General features: G+C 36.9%; 1 protein-coding gene across 14 annotated transcripts in view; it reads left to right on the top strand.

Moving 5' to 3' along the window:
- Positions 1-27,618, top strand: part of stxbp5b (syntaxin binding protein 5b (tomosyn)) — a 119,441-nt gene that overhangs the window by 49,633 nt on the left and 42,190 nt on the right. For all 14 annotated transcript variants that reach the window (XR_012393222.1, XR_012393221.1, XR_012393220.1 and 11 more), the window contains exons 6-16: positions 670-733; positions 839-922; positions 7,973-8,096; positions 10,108-10,186; positions 10,487-10,641; positions 17,082-17,154; positions 17,227-17,374; positions 17,447-17,514; positions 18,828-18,868; positions 20,505-20,725; positions 24,461-24,648. Coding sequence is in view for 11 of the 14 variants with exons in the window: in XM_005158604.6 (XP_005158661.1) it covers positions 670-733; positions 839-922; positions 7,973-8,096; positions 10,108-10,186; positions 10,487-10,641; positions 17,082-17,154; positions 17,227-17,374; positions 17,447-17,514; positions 18,828-18,868; positions 20,505-20,725; positions 24,461-24,648 (1,245 nt within the window). In the remaining 3 variants the exon portion in view is untranslated. The remainder of the gene's footprint in view (positions 1-669; positions 734-838; positions 923-7,972; positions 8,097-10,107; positions 10,187-10,486; positions 10,642-17,081; positions 17,155-17,226; positions 17,375-17,446; positions 17,515-18,827; positions 18,869-20,504; positions 20,726-24,460; positions 24,649-27,618) is intronic.

The following is a 27,618-nucleotide window of genomic DNA, read 5'->3' as shown; positions in this document are numbered from 1 at the left end:
ATGTTGTTTACAAGCCAATAAATCCATATATGCAAAGCAAACAATACTAATTAGTTATGTGAAATAAAATAAATGACAAAGGAAAAAAATATTGAACACATGAAGAAAGGCAGGTGTAGAAAGGCAGTGAAAGCCCAGACAGGAGCTAAAATCTCAGTAGTTCTTCAGTAACCCTCTGCCCTTCCTCAGTGTAAATGAATATCAGCTGCTTCAGTCCATAATCTACATTAGCAGGAGGATGAAGGTGAAACCAGGGTGGACATTTCAGCAAGACAATGATCCAAAACACAACCAAGGAAACTCCCAGATGCTTTCAGAGAAAGAAAATCAAGCTGCAGAATTGCCTAGCCAATCACCTTACTTGAATTGAATAGAAAATACAAACTAAAGATCAGATTTGATAGACGAGACCCACAGAACCATCAAGATAACACTGTTGAAGTCGGGAAAAAAACTCTTACCTGAGCAATGCACAGGCACGTGCACAGGTAGGGCCCAGCATGTCCCTTTTTTCTCTTGGAGAAAAAATGCCCCTCAAATGAATGAAAGTGGCCCTTCACTAATCGATCGCCCGGTTTGAATCTTGATGCATGAGCTTTTAATACCTCCTATGAATATTTAAAGTATTTTCTTCAGAAATAAGCAGTCAAGTCTCTTTTTTTTAAACAGTTCATCAAAGACTCACCCTGGACCAGTAGTTCACATCAGCGATAACCCCATGGATGAAGGAAAAGTAAGTTTGAACTACAGTTAAGATTATATGTTTCCCTACAAATCACTTTCTGAATGCTCCGCTTTCAGTCTGCACCATTCAAGAGCAGTTGCTCTCTTTTTGCAGCTTTTAATTGGTTTTGAATGTGGGATAGTTGTGCTGTGGGACTTGAAATCGAAGAAGGCAGACTACCGCTACAACTATGATGAGGTGAGACATTGTTATTGCATATAATAGTTGTCCCCGATTTTGTGATCTAGATCTTTTTTTTTAAAGCAGACCTATTTAGTTTTGTTTTAGTAATGTCTTCAATAGGGATGGGATAAACTCATCAAATAAAAGTGTTCAGATGTGGCCACAGTAAGTACGTTTACATGAGCACCAATAATTAGATTTTAAAACGATTAAGACGTTACTCTGATTAAGAGTTGACCATGTAAACATTGATTTTTGATGAATTGAATCTGATTAAAGTCATAATCGAAGCTGAAATGGAATCAAGACACGTTGAGTATGCCGAATTTAGCCGCATTATTGAAGTGCAGCACACACATGTAAACTAGGGATGGGAAGATTAACCGATATGTATCGATACGCGGTCATGCGCGTGCACGATGCGAGTGCAGCGGTTGAGCAGCAGAGGATGAATGAAATTTTGGAAGCAAATCGAGATGCATCGGTTTTTGCGAGATGCATCGGTTTTTCCAAGATACAGCTTATATTTTTAATATAGAATGTATTTTTTATTTATTAACAAGTGTTGTCAACCTGTTTTTGGCGCATAATTTAATCGACCTACATAAAGTAAGCCTTAGCAACGGATTTGCGGATGTGTACACTTACACTACAACTCTATCAGGTGTGCGGATGAAGCTAGTGGAGCGCCCTCAGAAAGCGCGAGAAGCAAAACAAACATTTTATTCCCCACTGAGTTTTAAATCTAAAGTATGTCAAGCAACATTATGGATTTAAGGATGGACGACATGACAGGACAGATGCAATTTGCAAAATGTGCCGCGCATCTGTAAAATACGCGGGCAGTATGACTAATCTGAAATCTCACTTGAAGCGGCGCCACGGTGTTGTTGTGAAAGCATCTTCCAGTGTTCCTGCATCCCCGGCTTTCGCACTGCTTCAACTGTAGCTACCAGCTCCAAAAGTGGTGAGAAAAGCATTGCAAGTTTTTTTTCCATGCGCAACAGTTTTGTGCGCTCTACGCCAATAACGGATGTTATTGCATTGTTCATCTGCAAAGATATTCAGCCTAGTGTCACGGAGAACGAAGGTTTTAAACACCTCCTCCTGTTAATTTTTATTTAGTTATAATAATAATAATAATAATATTAATAATAATAATGATAAAAATAATGGGTGTCACGGTGGCACAGTGGGTAGTTTGACCACCTCACAGCAAGAAGATTGCTGGTTTGTTATATTTTTATTAGCCTGTTGTTTACAGTGACAGTGATGTTTCAAAGCAGCATAACACTGCTAGTTCACGACCTTAAGTTTTGAATATTCAGTGGCAAAATATATCTTTGTAAAAGTTGTTTTTTATAGTTGAAAAGTTAAATCACAGTTCTTGTTGTGCAATACTAAACCTTTATGTTGAAAGAGTGCAAATATATACATTTTAAAATATATTGCACTTATACATTCTGTTTATCTTGAAAATACTTAAATAAGATGTGCTATATGTTCTAAAATGGAGAGAAATGCCAGTTTGTAAAAAAAGTCTTGGTTTTGCTTGGTTAATAAATAATCAAACTCATTCAATGGCACAGCATCCTCTTTCACATCATCTCATAAACTTGATCTAATTAGTTAGTGCTGAAATATCGCATTGTATCGTGATATGGGTGTGAATCGTATCGTGTTGCATCGCAATGTCACAAATGTATCGCTAATATATCGGATCGTATTCTTTGTATCGAGATGCGTATCAGATCGGCATTATAGCTAAGATGCCCAACCCTAATGTAAACACCTTAATTAAACTATTACCGTTGTTTAGGGTTTTCACCCCATTTTGCATCGGGATAGTCTATACACCTGCAGCTGTTTATTTTCTACTGAGTCATCGAAGGACTACAGACAAATGCATTGCGAAAAGCTGAGGTCTTTTCCCATACGGCGTGCTGTATCAAACTTCATTAAAACTACACTCTTCCAGCAGTTCATACTTGCATCCAATATCTTGTTTGTCACGGGGGCATGCATGAAATGTTCGTGAATGAAAGTGAAAGTGCCAAACTGCAGTTAAAGTCGACAAATTAAAAATGAAACACCCCAAATTACATGAAACTCCCAAAGAAACATGGAAAGCATGATGGCACAATGACTAGGGGTGTCAAAATTAATTGTTTCTTCGGTGCACCGCAATTCAGACGTGGACAATTCGGTATCGGTTCAGTAATAATCATAACCGGTTATTATGTACTGACGTAATTTATTCCATATGGCGAGGGAGGTGAGCGCGAGTATTTACAATGCTCCAACTACTTAAATCTCAGAAACTCTTCACAATTTCACTGCGTGTGTGTTGGCTGGACAGTCTTTCACTGACACTTACAGCAGAAGCCCCTATTTCACTGCGATTGAGAGAATGAAAGTACTCCATTTCTCTCTCTTTCTCACTGTGGCCGATTTGACCTGCTGACGTGACTTTTCCTCTCCTCTCAGCTGTTTTACAGCGATACTTCTGGATACAGACACGAGCGCGTGCCTGCATAGTTTTCTCCACCGTGTCTATCATGGGTCAGCTGTGGTCCTCCCTGCCGCTTATCAGTGTTATTCATCTGCACGCATGAGCCAATCGCAGCCTTTTTTGTTGAGGGTGTGACTAATCAAAGGGGTGTAAGAGAACTAGACAAGGTTCAGAAAGCGAGCGGGATATTTATTTGTTATTTGTTTATATTAATTGCTATAAATGCTTGTGTTGTTTAAGGTACAGTTTATATATCTTACTGTTTTTATTAAAGGACAAAATTGTATTACAAATTGTTTATAAATTTAGATATATTAATACATTTTAATACAAGAATTTCTTGATGGAAAGAAATTATAAAAATGTGTATGGAAAGCACCGTCAATGCACTGTGATGCACTGAGATATCGAATTCAACCAAATCGTAACCGAACCGAACCGTAAGACCAGTGAAGGTTCACAGCTCTAACAATGACTTTAATCGATCCATGTTCAATTCAATTCAGCTTTATTTGTATAGCGCTTTTACAATGTAGATTGTGTCAAAGCAGCTTCACATAAATGGTTATAGTAACTGGATATATAGTGTAGTTCAGTTTTTAGTGTTTAAGTTCAGTTCAGTTTAGCTCAGTTCAGTGTGATTTAAAATCATTACTGAGAGTTCAAACACTGAAGAGCAAATTCCTCGATGCGTAGCTCTACCAATCCTGAACCATGCGAGCCAGTACCATATGCTATAACATGTAAAACAGGATCATGAAAGGAACATTTAAAAAGCAACTCCTGGAAACACCTTAATCACATTATTGTCTCATTCAGATTAAGGCAAATAATTTGATTGCTGATGTCCATGTAAACGTAGTCAATGATTCATCAGCAGAACACAGTGATTATTGATAATTTGTTGTTCACTTTATCACAATATACTTTAAAATCCAATAACAACAGTACATAATCTCAGTATTAAAAACAGTTGTAAGATCAATAGTAACATTAGTATTAATCAGGATTTCAAGAGATCTCACTTAGCTGATGATTAAATATAAGAAGTTTTGGCATTCTGTCCAGGGAGAGAGCCCTGAGCACAAAAGGTCCTTGAGCCCTGGGCTCCCTCCCGTTTGTAGGGTGAGAGGGGAGCTTTGAGCTCAGGTAGATCTCAACAACTCCCTTTTGATAAGAGCTGATGATTAAATGATTGCACAGAAACGACAGCCATCCTGATAAAGGACTAGAACTGGTGACGTTACTTTCTGTGAGGCAACAGTGCTAACCTCTGGGCCACCTTGCCGCCCTATGAAGGGAAAGGTGGAGAAGTAGGGGTGGAAGGGGGGGATTCTTCAAATTGAAGATGACTGTAGTGAGAAACCCTGGCTCTTTATAGTGGATTAGGAATCGTCTGATTGATGGATCATACATAGCTAATGCAAGACCAGTCGTGTTCAATCATAAGCACGTGATCCTCTTGAAATTAGGTTATAAATAAACTTCACTTAAAAATGTCTTGTGTATTGTTCCCAGATTTCTGAATTCCATTGCATTGAGATATCACAAGTAGTTATCACAATCTAACACTCTCTAGTTGTACATTCCTACAATCAGCCTTTAGGAAATATACTGTAAGTTAACCCTTGTGTCCTGTTTAAATTGACTACCCTTTCGTTATGTTAGTGGCTGTTTCTGCCCCATTGATTTCCATTATAATGACATTTTTTGATTGCAAAGCCATGACAGCATATAATCTTATATTCTTAATTGTTGGTGGTTTTCTTTGTTAGAAAGAGGTACAATGTGTAAGTTTTACTGTTGATCATCAGTTGGCTGCATTAACTCTTTAGATAGGCCTGTGCAGAAAAGTTTTAGGCTTTTAAAAGTAGTCCTATGGAGTAAAACAGCAGATTGTATTGTGTGTGTGCGTAAATACACTTACTATGTTTACTATGTTCTGAGAGCTGAGCTGCTTATTTTTATGTTCACAGACATATCAAGGTAAGTGTGCAAAGGAAGTGTCTCTTTTATTCTGTATTTTGTTATACCAGATGCAGTATGCACAAAATTCGTAAAATAGATGCGTGAACATTTTAAGTTTACTTCACTTGTAAGTCAAATTTGCTTTACAATTGATGCGGATTCGCGTCATGGCCGGTGAGCCTAGCTTTGTTGCTTAATAGCTAACATGGATTTTATTGGGATAGTAGCTGTGTTTTATGCGCTTTAGGAAGGCTGAAAAACAACATAGATTTGTTCGGTGCCGTGTCTGAGTCCACTAGATCCTTTCAGAGGTGCACCCAGCTCTGTGAGTTCATCAACTCCTCCAGAAACTATACCTGGATGATGGAAGCTTTTAACAATGCTTCAGACTGAGCTGAGCCCAAATTGATGAACTGTTGTTTGGTGTCAGCAAGAGGATTACCCCCTTAGGACACCAACAACAGGAACTACATCATAATCATGCCCCTACAAGACAACCTCATGATTGGCTAACGTGGTGCGAATGTCCGCTGAAGTTCAGATTTTCCAACTTGAGCGATTCAAACATAAAACACTCAACTCGCACCGCTTCATTTGCGCGAATTGTGTCATTCGCGATGTTTCTTTCATGCAAATCGCACTGCAGGATATCTATTAGCGCCTTTGCATTGATTAACATATAAATCACTAGCAATTGACGCTTCATCCGCATCTGGTGTGAACGCAGCATTACACTCACACACACAATCTCTCTCTAAAATAATATGGGGTTATGACTTTGCAATCATAACATGTCATTATATTGGAAGACAATAGGGCAAAAAAAGCCCCCAACATAACAAAAGGGTAGTAAATCTTCCCATTGTATTGTTAAGTGTTTCAAAACATCCAAAGGATTTCCCCAAAATATGTGTAAAAATAAGATTTGTCACCTAAAAAAAAAAAAGAAAGAAAGCTGTGGCCAAATTAAGCCTCAAAATCACTCCAGAATGGATGGAAACATCCCCAACAGCACACAAGGGTTAAATGACTAAATGTAAATGTACTGAAATCCTCTGCTGAAATGTACAAAAGCGTCTGCTGAATGGCTAAATGTAATGTAAATGTTCCCTGTGTTACCAGCTAAAACCTAAAGTGGCGATGAGCTCCTAATTTACAAAAAGAGTCTTGGTAACACTTTATAATAACTACACACTATAAATCATTTATTAAGCATTAGCAAATAGTGAATTCATTATCTGTTAAGCATTAACTCTACATTAATAAGCGTTAGTAAGCAGTTTATAACTGCAGCTACAAATGCTCTATTCTTGACTTATAAGCACCTATATAATGTGTTTAATGATTGTATTTTCATACTTAGTTAATGATTTATTTTTCATTGCTAAATTAAGTATCACATTATTCACAAACCGTTTGTATTTAAGAGTAGTTGAGGGTTTTTAAGGATCATTCAGAATGAGTTAGTAAATGATTAATAAACTATTGAAATCAAAGTTTATATGTCTTATTATTCAGGCATATATTAATGGTTACTATATATGTTAATAAAAGCTTTAATAACTCAACTTCATGCAGTTTTGTGACCTAATCTAAAGTGAGGACTATTCATGCTTTATAAACCCCCTATAAATGACAAATAAAGGCTCAGTTAAATTCTAAACAGGAAAAAAAGACATTTTTCATTTCTCTTCATTTAAAGATACACAAATGAAACTGGACTTCAAAAGAAAAATAAATCTTTGCAACCTGATCTAAAATAGAATTACTGTAGAGTTTAAACATTACATCTTATTATAATGTTAAATTATTATATATTGTTGTTGTTTTATCCAGTTGGATGTCATATTTTGACACTCCTGTTATTTTGCAATGTTTAAACTTTACAGTCATTTTACTTTTTAGAAAGATTGCACAGATTATCGTTCATTTGATTCTGAGCCTTTATTTGTCATTTATAAAGGATTTATAAAGCATGAATAGTCCTCACTTTAGATTAGCTCACAAAACAGCATGAAGTTGAGTTAATAAAGCATTTACTAACATATTAGTTAACTATTAATATATGCCTGAATAATAAGACATATAAATGTTGATTTCAATAGTTTATTAATCATTTACTAACTCATTTTGAATGGTCCTGAAAACCCTCAACGACTCTTAAATACAAACGGTTTGTAAATAATTCGATACTTAATTTAGTAATGAAAAATAAATCATTAACAGAGTATGAAAATATAATTATTAACCACATTATGTAGGTGCTCAAGAATAGAGCATTTGTAGCTGCAGTTATAAACTGCTTACTAACGCTTATTAATGTAGAGTTAATGCTTAACAGATAATGAATTCACTATTTGCTAATGCTTAATAAATGATTTATAGTGTGTAGTTATTATAGAGTGTTACCAGAGTCTTTAATTAAAAGCTCTTAATAGGTATTGAATTTAGCTCCATGATTCCTGTATATATCCTGGTTATGTTGATTGTTGTGTCCTCATATTTGCTGTCACAGCACACGGCCTGTAGTTTGCATGACCTGCTTTCTCTTGTGCTTGATTACTCATCCTTTGTTTGGCCCGTAGGCGATCCACTCTGTGGCTTGGCATCACGAGGGGAAACAGTTTGTGTGCAGTCACTCGGATGGCACACTTACCACATGGAATGTGCGCGCTCCTGCCAAGCCTGCCCAGATCATTACACCGCATGGTAAGCTCCTGCCCAAACAAACTCCCTTCCAACTTCCTCAGGTTGAGCGCTTCAGGGAGCACAGAATAAATATCAAAAGACTGTAGAGGTGAAGTGATGTTTGGCACACCAGTGAAAATGATTGTTTGCAAACAGACCGGTGCTTATATACACAGTTGAAGTCAGACTTATTAGCCCTCCGAAATTATTAGATATTTTTTTCTCTCATTCATGTTTAACGGAGAGATAATTTTTCAACACATTTATAAACATGATAGTTTTAATCACTCATTTCTTATGATACCATGATCACAGCACATAATATTTGACTAGATATTTTTCAGTATACTAGTATTCAGCTTAAATTGATGTTTAAAGGCTTAACTAGGATAATAAGGCAAGGTAGGGTAATAAGGCAAGTCATTGTATAACAGTGTCATCTCCAGGTTGGAGGAAAGTCCTTAGCCTAGGTGAAGGAGTTCAAGTATCTTGGGGTTTTGCTCACAAATGAGGGAAGGATGGAACGTGAGATTGACAGGCGGATAGGTGCAGCTGCAGCAGATGTGGTGTATGTACCGGTCCGTTGTGGTAAAGATGAGCTGAGCCGAAAGGCAGGGCTCTCGATTTACTGGTCAATCTACGTTCCTACTCTCACCTATGGTCATGAGGTTTGGGTCATGACCGAAAGAAGAAGATCTCGGATACAAGCAGCCGAAATGAGTTTCCTTCACAGGGTGGCAGGCCGCACCCTTACTGTGCGTTCACACCGAAGACGGTAAAAGCGTCAAAGGTCGCTCTGGCCGCCCTGGCGAGAACTCCATCTGTCTTTAGCTTTAGTGGCAAGACCGTCAAAATTCGCTACATTGATCTCAGATTTAAAGGGGCTGTTGCAGCATATCATATCAGTTACATTCCCGCATAAAACATGCTTTCTAGTGTGAAAATGTTGCACATTTTCTATCAAATTCATTTAAAAATAGAAGATCAAGTTGCATGTGGTGTGGCTTTGCTCCACTTAATTATCCAATGTGTCCATATGTATGAAATATATAATATCAAAAAAGTCCAAAAGTGCATTTATGGTATGCGCTTCACACAGGGTGGCCTTCACAAACCACCTGTAGAAACACTCTTTTCTCTCATGCACTTCTTGTGTGTATTGCTTAGGGTTGGGCCGATAGACAATGCCATCGTCCATTGCCGAACACCTTGATGCTGAGCCGACATCGCACTCCCAGTTGCAAATCCGCCCGTTGCAAATACACTCTCAGGCCATGTTTACAGAAATAGGTCTTAGTTTTTAAATGGCATTTTTAGAATGTAAACGATCCACATCCACTCTGGCGTTTCACCTAGCATTTCTCAGCAGCCTTCCTTCCACACTACCGCTGAAAACACACATCATGTGACCACATACGCACAGGCACACACACACTGTCATGCGCTTGAGACAGCAGGTCCAGGCAGTCAGCGGGTCAGTAGATTGGTTCAATCTTTCGCTGTCACTCTTGTACTTAGTAATTTTAGCGAAAACCTCAGACACTGTTGGCTGGTTCCTGTTCGTTGTGCACCTTTTTTACCAACCAAGTTTGTCGACGCCATTATAATGACACAGATCACTCTGCCTATTCACGAGTCCCACGGATAAAGGGATTGACAGGTGGTAATTATGTGTGTAACTTATCTTTATTCATTTATGATTTGGTTATGGGTAAAACAAAGACCATGCGGGTCAGGTAGTTGAAACGGTAGGCTACAAATAATTAATTCATTATGAAATAATTAATTATTCATAATTGATTCACCGCCGCCAATGACGACAATGCCATCGTCTATCGTGATGTTGCATATTAGACATCATACGATGCCAAATTTGTCAACATCGCCCAACCCTAGTATTGCCTCTATTTATTGAGTCATTGAATGCCTTCTCAATAGTTAGTCGCTTTGGACAAAAGCATCTGCTATATGACTAAATGTAAATCTCTTCAACTGCACACTCTTCTTTAACAAGCAATGTTCTTTCTCTCAGGTAAACAGCCAAAGGATGGGAAGAAGCCGGAGCCTTGCAAACCCATCTTAAAAGTGGAGTACAAAACCACCAGAGCAGGGTAAGTCTTATTTTGGAGGCTGAACTCAGGGTTGCATCGAGGAAGCAAACAGAGCATGATGCATCGGTTTGAGACTTGTGCAACGTTGCATTGCGAGAGACTGTCTGACTGTAGATGCTTCTGTTTTATGGGTTTTATGACAGAATGTTTTATGGGGGACCGGTATAAAGTATAAGACTAATATGACAGTGTATTTCCTTCATTCCATTCCTCCTGAATGAAGCACTAATTTGTTTCACTTCCGGCTTGGCTTCTCTTTGCATCATGGAAAATTGAGATTTGTTCATTTGTTTTGTTAAGGGACCCATTCATGATACTGTGTGGAGGTTTGTCATATGATACAGTGGGTAGGCGAGCCTGTCTGACTGTGATGCATGGGAAAAGCACTGCAGTGCTGGAGATGGACTACCCCATAGTGGATTTCCTTACGCTGTGTGAAACCCCATATCCAAACGGCAAGTCACTGCCCCACCTATTGATGGATCTTCTCCCTTAACATTTGCTGCATATTTAACAGTGCCTTTATAATCTGCAGAGGCAGAAATCTAATTATAGAAACAAAAATCTGTATTCATTTCAAATGTTCATTGATTATTGACATTTGTGGATCAATTAGAGTTAGACAAAGTGCTTATGTTGGACTGGGAGATAAACGTAAATCTAATGAAAATATGATGATTATGTATATTTCCGTTTTTAGTTAAAAAATAAATAATTAGCCCTCCTATGAAATCTTGATTATTTAAAAAAAAAAAAAAAAAACATTTCCGATTGTACGTTTAACATTTTTTGGTATGCTTAAGGAATTTTAAGGATTTTTTTCCACAGTGTTTGGTATCCGCTTAAGTCGTGACTTATCTTTAACGTATGGAATACTGTTTCTAGGTCCAAGCCGCTACTCATTTAATTTGAGAAAATATTCCTTTATGACCACTTTTTTGGTCATGTCACACATGAAAGTGAATTTTATATTAAATCAAATACCAAAATTTTAACAATTTCTAAAAAAATGTGTCACTTTCTGGCCATTGGATATTAGGCAAGGCAAGCAAGTTTATTTATATAGCACATTTCATACACAGTGGCAGTTCAAAGTGCAGAATAAAAGAGTCAAAATAATAAAAATCATAAAAAATACATAAAAATGTGATAAACAGGTTATAAAAGAATAAACAAAAGAGAAAAACATAATAGTGCGATCTGTTGGACGTAGCCCAGTGCTCATTCAGTAAAGGCACAGCTAAACAGATGTGTTTTCAGTCTCGATTTGAATGTGCCTAATGGAGCACTGCATGGATATTTATATTGCGATCGTGATTTTCCAAAGTATTGCATCCCTTTGTAAACGTTTATTATTACCATTTGATGAGTCTCTGCATACAGTTTGATAGAGTGTTTGGACCTGGGAACCGCTTTGCGTGACGTCACACTTAACAAGCGGATAGGGTTGTTACGATACTGGAATTCGGTACCAAACGATATTGAAATTTTAATAACGTCCACTTCCTGCTAAAATTTGAGTACTGCTGAGCGCATTCTTAAACAGCGCTGATTAGGGTTGGGCCGATAGACGATGCCATCGTCCATCGCCGATGGCCAATAGACAACATGATGCTAAGCCGGCATGGCTGATTCACTGCACCGCCCCCGTCTCAAACCAGCTCGCAAAAAATACACGTCTTGGTAATAATATGGCATTTTAGAACGTTGTTAAACGTGATATTCAGATATCCCAAGTCTCCTGGAAGTTCCGGGAGTCTCTATGCATTTGCGGTTTAATCTCCCGGAAATTGCGCGTCTCCCTCCCGGTCCTCAAATAAGTCGCACATGCTTCTCACCCCTGGATCCCTCCTCGCTCTTCAGACACGTCATTTTACGTTTTTGTTTTAAAACGCTCTAGTGTCCCTGTATCTGTGGTTACACTCAGTAAACAGCGGTGAGTTTGTTGAACTGATGACCTTTACAGCCAATCACCGTCATTTCTGTTGATCACGTGAACACACTAGAAAATAAGCACTTTTTAGTAACATGCTCAAATTTTAGCGGAAAATGGACATTTTTGAAATTTTACTATCGATTGGTACCCAATTCCACTATCATGTAAACCCTAGTTAGCTATTATATTTTTTTCTTCTGAAGAAAGTCTTATTTTGTATATTTTAATATTTGTGGTCAATATTATTAGCCTCCTTAATTTTTTTTAGTAGCTACAGAATAAACCACCAATGACTTGCCTTATTAATCTAACTTGCCTAGTTACCCTAGTTAAATTGCACTTCAAGCTGAATAATTGTATCTTGCAATATAACTAGTAAAATAGTATTTACTGTCATCATGAAAAAAACTAAATAAATATGTTATTAGAAATTAGTTATTTAAGCTAATGCTAAAAAATCTTCTATTAAACAGCAATTGAGAAATGTGTGAAAAATAATTACAATTTCACAGGAAGGCTAATACGTTTGTCTTTTTTGTATTAAAGCACCAGCTAAATAAATAATCAAAATAAAATATAAAGTATATATATATATATATATATATATATATATATATATATATATATATATATATATATATATATTAAATATACAGTTCTATTTACATAAATATTTGTAGGGATGTAACGATTCACCAAGACTCGAATCGATTCAAATATGTGACGATTCAAACCGGTTGAAATGTTGAATAAATCGTGAAACATGTTTTGAACAGAGGGGGCGCTGTGTTTACAGGCGCAGTCTCGCTTTTTCTGCACATAAACGGCAAGCAAGGAGTGGGGCGGCAGAGTAAAATGACAGCACTGAAGTGCATCAGACAAACTGTGTGCAAATACTGCAAAATTACTTTTACGTGCACTAACAGAACAAAAAATATGATGCACATAAACTGCACAAAAACTACTGTGACAGACGTCTATACACAAACAAACTATTAATAAGCCAAACCACGCTGACCGCATGATTTACTGCTCCACTTGCTCTGATAAGTGCTACAGAGATCACACAGTGCATCAGTGTTTTCATAGAAAGTGTGAAGATGATTTTCAGACTGAAAGAAAAAGTAGTTCTGTTACAGAACCAGGTGTTATATTATTTTTACCTTCTCCTTTTCAAATTAGTCGACGCATATTTTAATAATTTGCTTATTATTATTGAATATTTAAAAATGTTCAAGGTCATCTCATCTTAAGTGTATCTCACTGATACTCATTAATTAATCAAGTAATATTACTTATTCACCTTCATAATTATGTTTAACCCCTGTCTCTATCCTACTGTATAATTAGTAATTTTATAATCAGTATTTTATACCAGTGGCCCGTCCCCTGATCAGAGGGCCTGTTGACCTCCTCTCTACACACTGCTCTCTTGTTTAGAAAAGGTATAAGGCTGATTTATACTTCTGCATCAAGAGCATGTGTATGCTCCATCGCAACCAGCTCTCAAAAAATGTAATTCACGTCACAACAACGCATAGCGCAAGCTCTGTGATTGGTCGGCTTGGTATCGATGCAAGTGTGGGCGGGACCGAGAGCCATGCGAACCGGTTGGAGGGAGTGTTTACAAGTGTGGAGTCCCGTGAAGGAGCTGTAGTATAGAATAAAATCGCTGTCAGAAATATTTTGTGCGTAAATTTACGCATCTGTAATCATAAAAACATAAAGGAAAGCGGAGAGTACTCGTAATTTTACGAGGGCACAATTCCAAAATCTGCGATTAGACCAGACACGGATACGACATTTTCTTTGTCTGTTTGTAAACAACTGATGAATTTACGGTGGGTGTGCTTAACAAACATGAAATACAGTTTCACGACGGACACGACGTCCTGATTACGAGTGCAAATCAAAAAGCGCACTCCACTGTCAATATTACGTCACCGCTGTCACAGGCAGTAATAAACAAGCGAGAGCCATCGATCATCACGGTGCGCTTGCTGGGCACTCAAGCTCCCACACACCATCTCAGGTAAGATTTTTGTTATTCCCTCTTTGAAAAATGTCCGTCATTAGCTGTAATAAAGGTTGAAACTTAATGAGGTCCATTACCTTCTTCCTTTTGCTGATATCGTCATTACATAATAGATCAATGGTCGATCTGGCTTTAAAAAAGTTGCTTAATCGACAGATGTCATGTTATAGTTAAACATCGTTAAGTGATTCCCAGAGAAATTCTGCGCTTGCTGCCTGTAATGTTAACTTACATTATGCTAGCTCACTATCCTCAGCCCGTTCTTAATTTTGATTCTGTAAAGTGTCTAAGAAACACGGCGAAAATGGACCTTATTAGGTTTCAACCTTTATTACAGCTCATGACGGACATTTCTCAAAGAGGGAATAACAAAAATCTTACCTGAGACTATTTGTGGGAGCTTGAGTGCCCAGAAAGCGGTGCTGTTATATTGACAGCGCTTTTTGATTTGTACTCGTAATCAGGTCGCCGTGTCCATCGTGAAACTGTATGTCGCGTTTTTAAAGTCGCCCATCATAAATTCATCTGTCATATAGAAACACAAAAAGAAACTGTCGTATCTGTGTCTATTGTAGTTGCAGATTTTGGAACTGTACCCTCGTAAAATTACGAGTATGTTCCGTTTTCCTTAAAATTTTCTTAATTACAGATGCGTGAATTGTATTTACGCACAAAATATTTATGACAGTGATTTAATTACGTACTCCAGATGGAAACATTTGTTTTGTGTTTACCTTATGATTAAAGTTGTTGACCGTCCCTCCGTTCCCGCCTCAAAATGAGGAGTTTGAGCCACTTCTACATTGAGGTAGCATTCAGAAAAAAACAAAACACCTGTAAAGAAACTCGACAGAGAGGAGGAACATAAACGCCTACTGCCAGCTAGCGCTTCTAAAGAGTTATTGCAGAGCAACACAAACATCATGAAAAAGTATAAATGCATGACTACGTGCCAAGGCAGGCGCCGTGGGTCACGCCGATCACTTGACGCAGAAGTATAAACCAGGCTTTACCTTTCCACTCCAGCCATCTTAGTCCTCTTTGAGTTTTTTTTCAGCAGGGGACATTGTAAACAGATATTCTGATATTTCTTTTTTAAAAATGTAAATCTCAGCACAGTCACAGTTTTAGTTTGTTTATTCTTCTTGTTTAATATTAATTTAGTTATGGCAGAAAATGTATTAGTTTGCAAAATATGTGCAGCATTTAAGAAAAAAATCAAAGAGCTCATCAAATTTGTTTCAAATAATAATTAAAAAAAATCATGACTAAATCGTGAATCGTATCGAAACGTGAGTCCGGTGAATCGTTACATCCCTAATTAATTGGTAACACTTTATTTTGATGGTCCATTTGAGTATTAGTAGACTGTCTGCTTAATATCTGTTGATACTGCTCCTTCAACAGACATTTAACTGACTATAAATAACTTTGCCAGTACATGTCAGCTTACACTATCCCTAACCCCAATCTAAGGCTGCATTTACACTGCACCGTCCAAGTGACTCAATTCCGATCTTTTTCTTTCGTGTGGCAGAGATCGAATATGGCCCATGTACAGTACGTGTAAGCGGGAACAAATAACATGGATTCCGATTTACTCAAATCAGATTTAGGCCTTGTTCATATGTGGAAATTTATCCAATATGAATCAGATCTGTGTTCTCGTGTCTGCAGTGTAAGCAGGTTGATCAGATTTTCACCTGTCAATGCGAGCCACGCGTCATTAAAAACCGAAGCGAATGACATTAAGTCTGACACTTCCATTTCAGAACAGACTTCAGAGTCCCAAACCTTAAGTCTCATACACAAGCTTTTATATTGTCATGTACCACAAGTATTTAAGCATGTTAACGAGAGCAAGAGAGCGCAATGTTCGCCACGTAACCAATATAAAGCTAGTGCATCTACATCACGTGCATAAACCACGCCATGGACGTTACATTAAGATGCCTAAAGGTGTATATATATATATATATATATATATATATATATATATATATATATATATATATATATATATATATATATATGTGTGTGTGTGTRTATATATATATATATATATATATATATATATATATATATATATATATATATGTATATATATATATATATATATATATATATATATATATATATATATATATGTATATATATATATATGTATATATATATATATATATATATAAATATATATATATATATAAATATATATATATATATATATATATATATATATATATATATATATATATATATATATATATATCAAAAGAAGATGGACAAATGAGAACCTTTCTGTCATAAACTATAGTAAAACAGCTTGTCAAAAGCTGCCAACAGATTACATAGAGGAATAGAGAAAAGAGCACTCTTTAATTATCAGCTGTTAGTCAGCGCCCACTCTTTTTTTTTTTCCTGGTCATTGCACCTTTGCCGTGTGCTGTGTAAATGCAGACGATCGGATACAAGTCACTTTTAAAAAGATGATGTAAACAGCTCAGCAAAAAACTGGATACAGTCTCGGAATTTACCATCAAGATCTGCAGTGTAAATGCAGCCAAACAGTCTACTTATAATCTAATGAGAATTAGTTGGCATGTAGATGCAATGTAAATTAAATTAATCAAACGGACCATCAAAATAAAGTGTGACCGATTATTTAAATATATTTGGAGTAAATCTTGGCTTGTCGGTGTAATACAAAATATATATTTTAATCTCAATGATTTTTTTAAATATCTAAATATTTTAAATCTCAACTATAATTTAAAACATACATTTTTTTTGCAAAGTAGATCAATCATTTACAAGACAAGTACTAAAATACAATGAAATAGTTAATAAGAGAATCAGTAGAGTTAATGGTAATCTTTTTAAAGCATTAATAAAGTAAGAGTTTTGTATCTTCTGTATCTGCACAGATTTCCAGGAGCCTTATGCAGTTGTTGTCCTACTGGAGAAGGATTTGGTTGTTATTGACCTTGCACAAATTGGGTGGGTAGACGGCAAACGTGATACACTCCCTTCATTTGTGCACAGATGATTAATACACATCTGCATTTGCAGGTATCCCATCTTTGAGAACCCGTACCCTCTATCCATCCACGAGTCTCCGGTGACCTGCTGCGAATATTTTGCAGACTGTCCAGCCGAAGCAATCCCTGCACTTTACTCTGTTGGCTCCAGACAGAAAAGACAGGGCTTCAGTAAGAAGGTAATGTTCTGCCGTGCGCTGCTGGATAATGGATAGTCCTAAAACGGCTGATCCAAATCTGTGTTTATGCAGGAATGGCCCATAAGTGCAGGTAACTGGGGCCAGGGAACACTGAGTTTCTCAGAGATTATCATCACTGGGTAAGTCATTACACACATACACACACAAACTGGTTCCTATATCCCAGGGGGACTCTTATAGATGTAATGATGGTTTAGTTATGCAAACCACATATTCTGTCCCCCTAAACCCAACTCTCACAGGCAGGGCTTTACATTAACACCCGCCAACCCGCCAAATGCGGGTAAATGTCAGCGGTAGCGGTAAGACAGACATTTTAAATTACAAAGGGGTGGCACGTTGGCTTAGTGGTTAGCACTGTTGCCCCACAGCAAGAAGGTCGCTGGTTCGAGTGCCGGGTGGACCAGTTGGCATTTCTGTGTGGAGTTTGCATGTTCTCCCCGTGTTGATGTGGGTTTCCTCCAGGTGCTCTGGTTTCCCCCACGGTCCAAAGACATGTGCTATAGGTGAATTGAGTTAGCTAAATTGTCCGTAGTGTAAGTGTGCGAATGAGTGTGTATGGAAATTTCCCAGTGATTGGTTGCAGCTGGAAGTGCATCCACTGTGTAAAACATGTGCTGGATAAGTTGGCGGTTCAATCTGCTGTGGCTACCTTGGATTAATAAAGGGACTAAGCCGAAAAGAAAATTAATTATTGAAGTTCAGAAGCTAATTCTAACACTGTGTTCATGCACAAAACTATAGGCTGCAGTACTGTATGCTTGCCCACACTGAGGCAAAATGTCTTAAGAGCATGATACAAGTGGAACGATTAGTGCTACAGATGTTAGTTCGTTATTAAAGAAAGGAGCAGACAACAAATAATGAAGCAATGAAAATAAAACCTGGGGAAAATGTTTACCTGCGGGCTTTTGTGAACAGGTCAAGACAATACTCGAATACTGTGAGCAGGAGAAAATAATATCTATTTTTTGCGAGAGTGGGACTGAAAAATTGCTCTGGCGCAGGTCTTTACTCTCAAGTCGAAAACAACAAACTCAGCACTGTAAGGTCGATCAGTTCTCTCTCAAAACTGTGACCGCTCTCTAAATACCATCTCTTCATCCAAATCACTGCACAGACACAGGTGTTAGGAATGTTTTTGATTGACCTACTTTTCCTCTCGTGACTGCCATTAAGTATAAAAATTACAAAAAAACAAGGCATGTCTTCAAAAGCTACCTCAGTGTTGTATTACCGAGGTCATACTTATGTCACTATAAAACTGTCTGTCCTTGTAAACCTCCAAAATCAGTACACACACTAGCTCTTTGCTGCCGAAGTCTATTCATGTTTGATAATTGTATTAGAAAGTAAAAGCATTTATTGTTGTTGAAAGCTTTTAAATGTGAAGTCTTCATATTACTCTCTTTTTGTTTTCTTCCTGAAACAGGCATGCTGATGGATCGATCAAGTTTTGGGATGCCTCAGCTTGTGAGTTTCTTTCTAAAACAATATACACTGAAATTTTATGTCCCAAGCTTATAGAACCACAATGTTTGGAGTTGGAAAAACACAATAGATGCTTGTGGATTCTGCAAATTCATTACTTAAACAGAAGATTTCCAAAGATTTGGAAGCACTCAGAGCTACATTAAAGGATTAGTTTGCTCCAAAAAATAATATTTCTGTTACTAATTACCTTCATGTAGTTTCAATCCTGAGATATCTTCAGAACACAAATTAAAGAGATAGTTCACCCATATCTTAAAATTAAATCACCATTACCTTTAAACCTTTAGGAGTTTCTTTCTTCTGTTGAACAAAAAACTGTTAACGTTGACTTCCATAATAGGAAAAACAAATACTATGGAAGTCAATGGTAGCAAGTTTTCAGCTTTCTTCAGAGTATCTTGCTTTGTGTTCAGTAGAATAAAGAAAGTCAAATGGGTTGGGAACAAATAAATGTCAAGTAAATGATGACAGAATTTACAATTTTTAAAGAAACTATCCCTTTATGATATTTTAGTTCTGCGTGCTCTCTCATTCTCCATAGACAGCAATGGTCCAGAGAGATTCAAATTTAGAAAAGGAACTAAAAACATTGTCGAAACAATCCATGTGACTTCAGTATACTCATACGTATGAGTGTATCCGTATGTGAGGGGGCAAACTTTTCAAGATGAATTCCCAATAAGTTTGATGTGTCACATGATCCTCTTCATATTGAAAAAACAAAGGTTTGATCTGAATGTGAATGTGCAACAAACAGGACGTTAATATTAACAACTATTCAGGTGTATCCATATAAATGGCCCACCCCTGTATATCCATTGTAAAAAAAAAAAATTGACAGATCTCCCTAAATTCACTCTGGAAAGTGCAAAGTATGCTTGTAATTATTTTAAAAATTATATATATATATATATATATATATATATATATATATATATATATATATATATATATATATATATATATATATATATACAGTAACACACAGTTGAAGTCAGAATTATTAGCCCCCTTTGAATTTTTTTCTTCTTTTTTTTCAAATGATGTTTAACAGATACAAGAAATTTTCACAGTATGTCTGATAATATTTTTTCTTCTAGAGAAAGTCTTATTTGTTTTATTTCAGCTAAATTAAAAGCAGTTTTTTATTTTTTAAACACTATTTTAGGGACAAAATTATTAGCCCCTTTAAGTTAATTTTTTTCTCAGTAGTCTACAGAATAAACCATCGTTATACAATAACTTGCCTAATCACCCTAACCTGCCTAGTTAACCTAATTAACCTAGTTAAGCCTTTAAATGTCACTTTAAGCTGTATAGAAGTGTCTTGAAAAATATCTAGTAAAATATTATTTACTGTCATCATGACAAAAATAAAATAAATCAGTTATTAAAAATGAGTTAATAAAACTATTATGTTTATAAATGTGCTGTAAAAATCTTCTCTCCAATAAACAGAAATTGGGGAAAAAATAAACAAGCGGTCTGATAATTCAAGGGGGCTAATCATTCTGACTTCAACTATATATATATATATATATATATATATATATATATGTTTGCAGCAACTATTGGAGATAATTGATAATGAATGTGCTTTTTTTTTGTCTGTCAGTAATGCTTCAAGTGTTGTATAAGCTGAAAACAGCGAAGGTGTTTGACAAGCCCCGGAGTAAAGAGGAGAAATCCAGCACTGATATTGTGGATGAGGATCCATTCGCCATCCAGATGCTGTCCTGGTGTCCGGAGAGCCGTGTGCTGTGTGTGGCTGGAGTATCGGCTCATGTTATAGTCTACAGGTTCAGCAAACAGGAAGTCACCACCGAAGTGGTTCAGGTCTGACCTGTTTTAATGCATGTTTACATCATTAGTTTACAATAAGGGTGGCACAATATATCGAAAAATTATCAACACTGTGATCATTTTTTACACAATACCTGTATTTTAGTGAGGTGTGATAAATTAAATGTACAGTTGAAGTACAGTTGAATTATTAGCCCCCTTTGATTTTTTTTTACTTTTGTAAATATTTCCCAAATGATGTTTAACAGAGCAAGGACATTTTCACAGTATGACTGATAATATTTTTTCTCCCGGAGAAAGTCTTATTTGTTTTATTTCAGCTATAACAAAAACAGTTTTAAATTTATTATGAACCATTTTAGGGCCAATATTATTAGCAACTTCAAGCATTTTTTTTCCCCGACTGTCTACAGAACAAACCATCATTATACAATAACTTGCCTAATTACCCTAACCTGCCTAGTTAACTTATTTAACCTAGTTAAGCCATTAAATGTCACTTTAAGCTGTATAGAAGAGTCTTGAATCTCTAGTCAAATATTATTCACTGTCATCATGGCAAAGATAAAATAAATCAGTTCTTATAAACTAATATGTTTAGAAATGTGTTAAAAAAAATCTGCTCTCCATTAAACGGAAATTGGGGAAAAAATAAACAGGGGGTTAATTATTCTGACTTTAGCTGTATGTTACGATCCAAGCGTGTGTGCGTTGCATGCATAGGTTAATTATTCACATTTGACCAATCAGATGAGGCCTTACTGTCGTTACATATATTGTATATTACATAAATATAACACACAACCCCAAATCAGAAAAAGTTTGGGAAGTATGGAAATGTAAATAAAAAAAAGAAAGTAGTGATTTCTAAATTTACTTTGACGTGTATTTCATTGCAGACAATATGAACACACAATATTTTATGCTTTGTCTGGTCAACTTCATGTGATTTGTAAATATACATTCTGTTCTGTCATTCAGACCTGCAACGCACTCCAAAACAAGTTGTGACTAGAGCAGTTTAGGGCTAGTAAACAGGTTGCATTTGAAGCAGGTGATGTCAACAGGTGATTGCGATCATGATTTGGTACAAAAGCAGCATCCAAGAAAGGTCTAGTCCTTTAGGAGCAAAGATGGGCCGAGGATCACCAGTTTACCAAAAATATGTGAGAAAATTATTGGGATAGGAAGTCATTTGGATGTTTCACCTTTAACAGCACATAACATCATTAAAAGATTCAAGGAATCTGGAGGAATTTCAGTGTGTAAAGGACAGGGGCGCAAACCTAAGCTGAACTACCATGATCGCTGATCCCACTCTGCATCAAGAATCCTCATTCATCTATAAGCGATATCATAACATGGGGTCTGGCCTACTTTGGCAAACCTTTGTCAAGTACCACAATACGTAGTTACATACACAAATGCCAGTAAAAACTGTACTGTGCCAAAAGGATGCCCTATGTTAACATTGTCTTGAAGTGCTGTTGACTTTTCTGGGCTCGGAGGCATCTGGGATAGACCATCACACATTGTAAACATTTACTGTGGTCAGATGAATCTGTGTTTCAAGTATTTTTTGGGGTAGAAATTAAAGCAGTATGCTTCGGACCAAAGAAGAAAAGGATCATCCAAACTGGAGCAGCGTCCCAAATGGCACACTATGCACTTATGCACTATGTACTTATGCACTTACACACTCAACAGCATAGTATATGTTTGTAGTGTTGTCCCAAAAGTTCAAATTCAAACCATTTCCTTGATGACGTTTGACGGTTGCCAAATCAGTGAAATAAATGACCAAAGTACCAAATAATACCACCCATGATTATAACCGCATTCACCATCGGGAGGCGCTATAATCACTCTTGTAATAATACATTGCGTAAAGCCCTTTGAGTTCCCAGAAAAGCGCTATATAACTTCAGGAGTTCTTATTATTTCTGGTTTGGAGTTGTATATTTGTGTTACATATATTATACATATATTTGTCTAAGGGAAATGGCAGATGCCATTGGTCACTATTTGATTTAATTTACCACTTTTAAATCTATGTGTTTTATTTCATTTCACATGTTAATTTGAAGCGGCCCTGCTATGTGGCAAATGATTAATATTAACATGAGCTCCTGAAAACTGCATGGTGATTATAATGCAATTAGAAAAATGCTGTTTAAAGCTTTTTAGATGGAGTTTAGTATGCACACTGCAGGGCATTTCATTAAGCATTAAGTTGTTTTGACACATGCTTTCCAACAGTTAGACTGCCATATGCTGCATCCACACGAATGAGTAAAAGCGCTCACTTATTTATGCGTGATAATGCTAAAAACCTTGTTTTTTAATGAGGAGGTGTCACACTGCAGGACTGAAGAAATGAACATGGAAGCAGCTCCACATAAATATTACAAATATAATGAATAGAGGGCCAAACTCTTCTTTATACTTACAAGCTTGGAAAATAAATATCTTGGTGTCGTGATAGCGATGTTATATAATATTAAGGCTCCCCGAGGGACTGCTTGTTAGACAGCTTGTTAGTCACTTTACAAGCAAAGTCTGTGTAATAAAATTTTTTTTTTTAGAATAATGAATACATAACATTTCTGTCCAAACCATCTATTTGAATATTTCTGTATCTAACAGGCCATAATGAATTTGTACATAAACGAAACATGGCATCAACAACAAATTACATGAAATTAACCCGAAAATAAATGAAAGATATTTAGCAAATTATAATTTTGAGACAATGCGTGATCAGACGGTCTATACCAGATGTCGAATTGGACATTCTAGGTTGACACATTCATATTTATTAAATAACGAAGAATCAACTAAATGTAATTACTGCCAGACTGCTCTTAACATCAAACATATTTTGTTGTAATGCAGAAGTTTAAATTCCATTAGACCAGTGGTTCTCAAACTTTTTTCATCAAGTACCACCTCAGAAAAAAATTGTCTCTCCAAGTACCACCAAAACGAGCAGTACTGAAATACTGTAGCGCAGTAGGCCCAGTAAAGCAGCTACAACTCCGTGAAAAAATGTGGCAGATTCCCTCAGAAATATAGGCTATATATCATATATGGCATATTATATACATCATTTTTGATAAATTTTGAAATGTGTGTAGCATGTATATGACATATTTCAATCCTCCGCGTGCCACTGGAAGGAAGCCTGCGTACCACTAGTGGTACACGTACCACAGTTTGAGAACCACTGCATTAGACAACATTTTTATAAGGAGAGTACTTTGATGGACATTTTTAAAAACTACCACCTGGAAGAGTTTTACATTTACAAAAATAGAACTGAAAAATCATATTTAACTTTCAATAAATTTTTGTGTGAATTCTATCTATTTCTATTTTATACATTTTTTAAAGTAACTTTTTTAGTGTAATACGAATTAGTTTTTTTATCATGTAATATTTTAATGTATATCCATTTGGCCACGAAATAGCCATAAGTTGCTGATGTGGCAATAAATATGTAATAAATAAATAAATAAATAGCCTATAATGAGAACTTTTTTGTTGGAAATACTAAATTATTACAGCTTGCATCGATAATTCAGTTCATACAGTTGTTTTTGGTCCAGATACATGATAAAAATATAAAATAAACATTAGTTTTAATAATGATTATCTATATAAAGCCGGCCTGATTTTCAAAACTAAGTTTTAACGATATATTGTGTAGCCCTACTACAAATACACTTGTTGAAATGTGTGTTAATGCCGGTTCACATATGTGCGTAGCTGTTGGAGGTGCGTATGCAGTGTGAGCTGAATGAAGTGGAATCTCCAGAGGGTGGAGGAGACCAGGCGTCGGCTGTTTCCACCCCAGGAACTGCACCCAGCCCTCAGACCAGCCTGCCTCAGTCTCACCCCTCCACAAGCAGCAACAACTCCTGCGACGGCCTTCGGGATAACGTGCCCTGCCTCAAGTACGACCTGCTTTCATTTACTTTGTGAAGTTTATTTATAAACTTAATTTCGAGAGGAGCACCTGATAGCACCTGGTCCACATTAGCTAACACTGATTTACCAATCAGACGACTCCTTATCCACTATAAATAACCAGAGTATCTACTTCAGCCATCTTCGTCTTGAAGAATCCTCCCTTCCACCCTTACTCCTCCCATTTCCTTGTCAGGGCAGCACGGAGGCCTAGTGGTTAGCACCACGGCCGCACAGCAAGAATGTCACCGGCTCGGACACGTCCTGGCCACACATTTCTGTGCGGAGTTTGCATGTTCTCCTAGTGTTTGCGTGGGTTTTCACCGGGCTCTCCGGTTTCCTCCCACAGATCAAAAACATGTAATATAAGTAAATTGACAAATCTAAATTGACAGCACAGACACTTCATAGCATCAATCTACTTCCAACATTATCAAGCAGGGGAGTTCTCGAGACCTACCTGAACTTGGACTCCCTTCGCCCTGCAACGGGAGGGAGCCCCGGGCTCGAGGATCTCACGAGTTCAGGGCTCTCTCCCAGGACAGCATGCCAAACAAGCTTCATAATCAATCATCGGCTAAGAGCGAACTCTTGAAACATTTACTTGCCACAAATAAAGCAGGACAGTTACAGGGTTCATTGAATTTGACAGGTCTGGAAAAGGTTTGGAAAAACAAATAAACCCAAAATGTTTTGGGAAAAGTCATGGAAATTTCTTCAACAAATGTCTATGTACTCAAATATATATTTGAGATTATAATTATTGACCCTTTCTTTTTTTTTATAATGGAATCTTAAATCTTTAAAAGTTTTTAATATTTAGATTTTTTTTTTAAATCGCATAAACATTTAAATGTATGTATATATATATATATATATATATATATATATATATATATATATATATATATATATATATATGTATATATGTATTAAATCATTTTTGCAACAAATTACAAAAAATGAATTGCCACTTGTGCAAGATGTTTCTAATGCCGTGTCTATGGGGGCAGGAAAGTAAATTTGACGTTATTCTCTTTTCTTGCTAGCCTCACATTGTTTTTTTTTCCGTATCTTGAAAGTCTTTATCACACCATCATTATGTTTTTATTTAATTATTTCAGCTAATAGGATTGTAAAAACATTATTTGTTGTACTCTTCTATTCACTGTGCTCTAAGTTTACCCAACTATGATGACTTCCGCTACTGAGAAACCCAGAAATGCGAAAAAGGGACCGTTTTGGGTCAATTAAAATACAATTGCGTTGTCCTTTCCCATCACATGTCATTGTCTGTGTGGGGTGAGAAGCAACTCGCAGTTTCAGCTTCGCCTCTCTTTCACTTCGCTTTCATTTTAATTCAAGATACATTTTAAGTGTCGTGTCCAGAAACAGTCGCTAACTACAGAGGTAAGATAAAAGGCTAATTTGTACTGTTCTTGTGAAAACACTAGCCAACATTTCAAAAATGTTCACGCAGACAGCAAGACACTTTCTAAAAACAATTTTACAGATATGAAAACAAATACAAACTACATAGATTGTCACATGTTTTTTAATATGCTGTAATAAATCTGAAATGTGCATCTTTTCTTATTTACCACATGTACAGTGCATCCGGAAAGTATTCATAGCGCTTCACTTTTTCCAAAATTTTTTTTATGTAACAGCCTTATTCCAAAATGGATTCAATTCATTTATTTCCTCAACGTTCTACACTCCATACCCCATAATATCAATGTGTTTTTTTTTTTTAATTGTCGCAAATTTAGGGTGATGCAGTGTCGCAGTAGGTTGTGCTGTTGCCTCACAGCAAGAAGGTCGCTGGTTCGAGCCTCGGCTCAGTTTGTGTTTCTGTGTGGAGTTTGCATGTTCTCCCTGCATTCGCGTGGGTTTCCTCCGGGTCCAAAGACATGTGGTACAGGTGAATTGGGTAGGCTAAATTGTCCGTAGTGTATGAGTGTGTGTGTGAATGAGTGTGTGTGGATGTTTCCCAGAGATGGGTTGTGGCTGGAAGGGCATCCGCTGCGTAAAAAAAAACGTGCTGGATAAGTTGGTAGATCATTCCGCTGTGGCGACCCCGGATTAATAAAGGGACTAAGCCGACAAGAAAATTAATAAATGAATGTCCTAAATTTATTAAAAATTAAAAATCTAAAAAATCACATGTACAGAAGTATTGACAGCCTTTGAAGTGAAGCTCTAAATTTAGCTCAGGTTCGTTCTGTTTCCACTGATCATTCTTGAGAGGTTTCATCAACTTAATTGGAGTTCACCTGTGGTCAATTCTGTTGATTGGACATGATTTGAAAAGGGATACACCTGTCTATATAAGGTCCCAGGGTTGACAGTGCATGTCAAAGCACAAACCAAGCATGAAGACAAAGGAATTGTCTGTAGACCTCCGAGACAGGATTGCCTCGAGGCACAAGGCTGGGGAAGGTTACAGAAAAATTTCTGCTGCTCTGAAAGTTCCAATGAGCACAGCGGCCTCCATCATCCGTACAGTAAGTGAAAGATCTTTGGAACCACCAGAACTCTTCCTAGAGCTGGCTGACCATCTAAGTTGAGTGATCAGTGGAGAAGGGCGTTTTGATCAGGGAGTTGATCAATAACCCGATGGTCACTCTGTCTGAACTTCAGCGTTCTTCTGTGGAAAGAAGAGAACCTTACAGAAGGACAACCAGTTGTGCAGCAATCCACCAATCAGGCCTGTATGGTAGAGGGGTCAGACGGAAGCCACTCTCCTTCTGGAATTTGCCAAAAGGCATCTGAAGGACTCTCAGACCATAAGAAACTAAATTTTCTGGTCTGATGGAGTGAATGCCAGGCGTTACGTTTGGAGAAATCCAGACACCGCTCATCATCAGGCTAACACCATCCCTACAGTGAAACATGGTGGTGGCAGCATCATGCTGTGGGGATGTTTTTCAGCAGCAGGAACTGGAAGACTAGTC

Source organism: Danio rerio, chromosome 17, assembly GCF_049306965.1.
Source record: "Danio rerio strain Tuebingen ecotype United States chromosome 17, GRCz12tu, whole genome shotgun sequence".
In the NCBI taxonomy this organism is placed as follows: Eukaryota; Metazoa; Chordata; class Actinopteri; order Cypriniformes; family Danionidae; genus Danio; species Danio rerio.
Note: the sequence above shows the minus strand (reverse complement) of the source record. Positions and strands in the feature narration are given on the sequence as shown.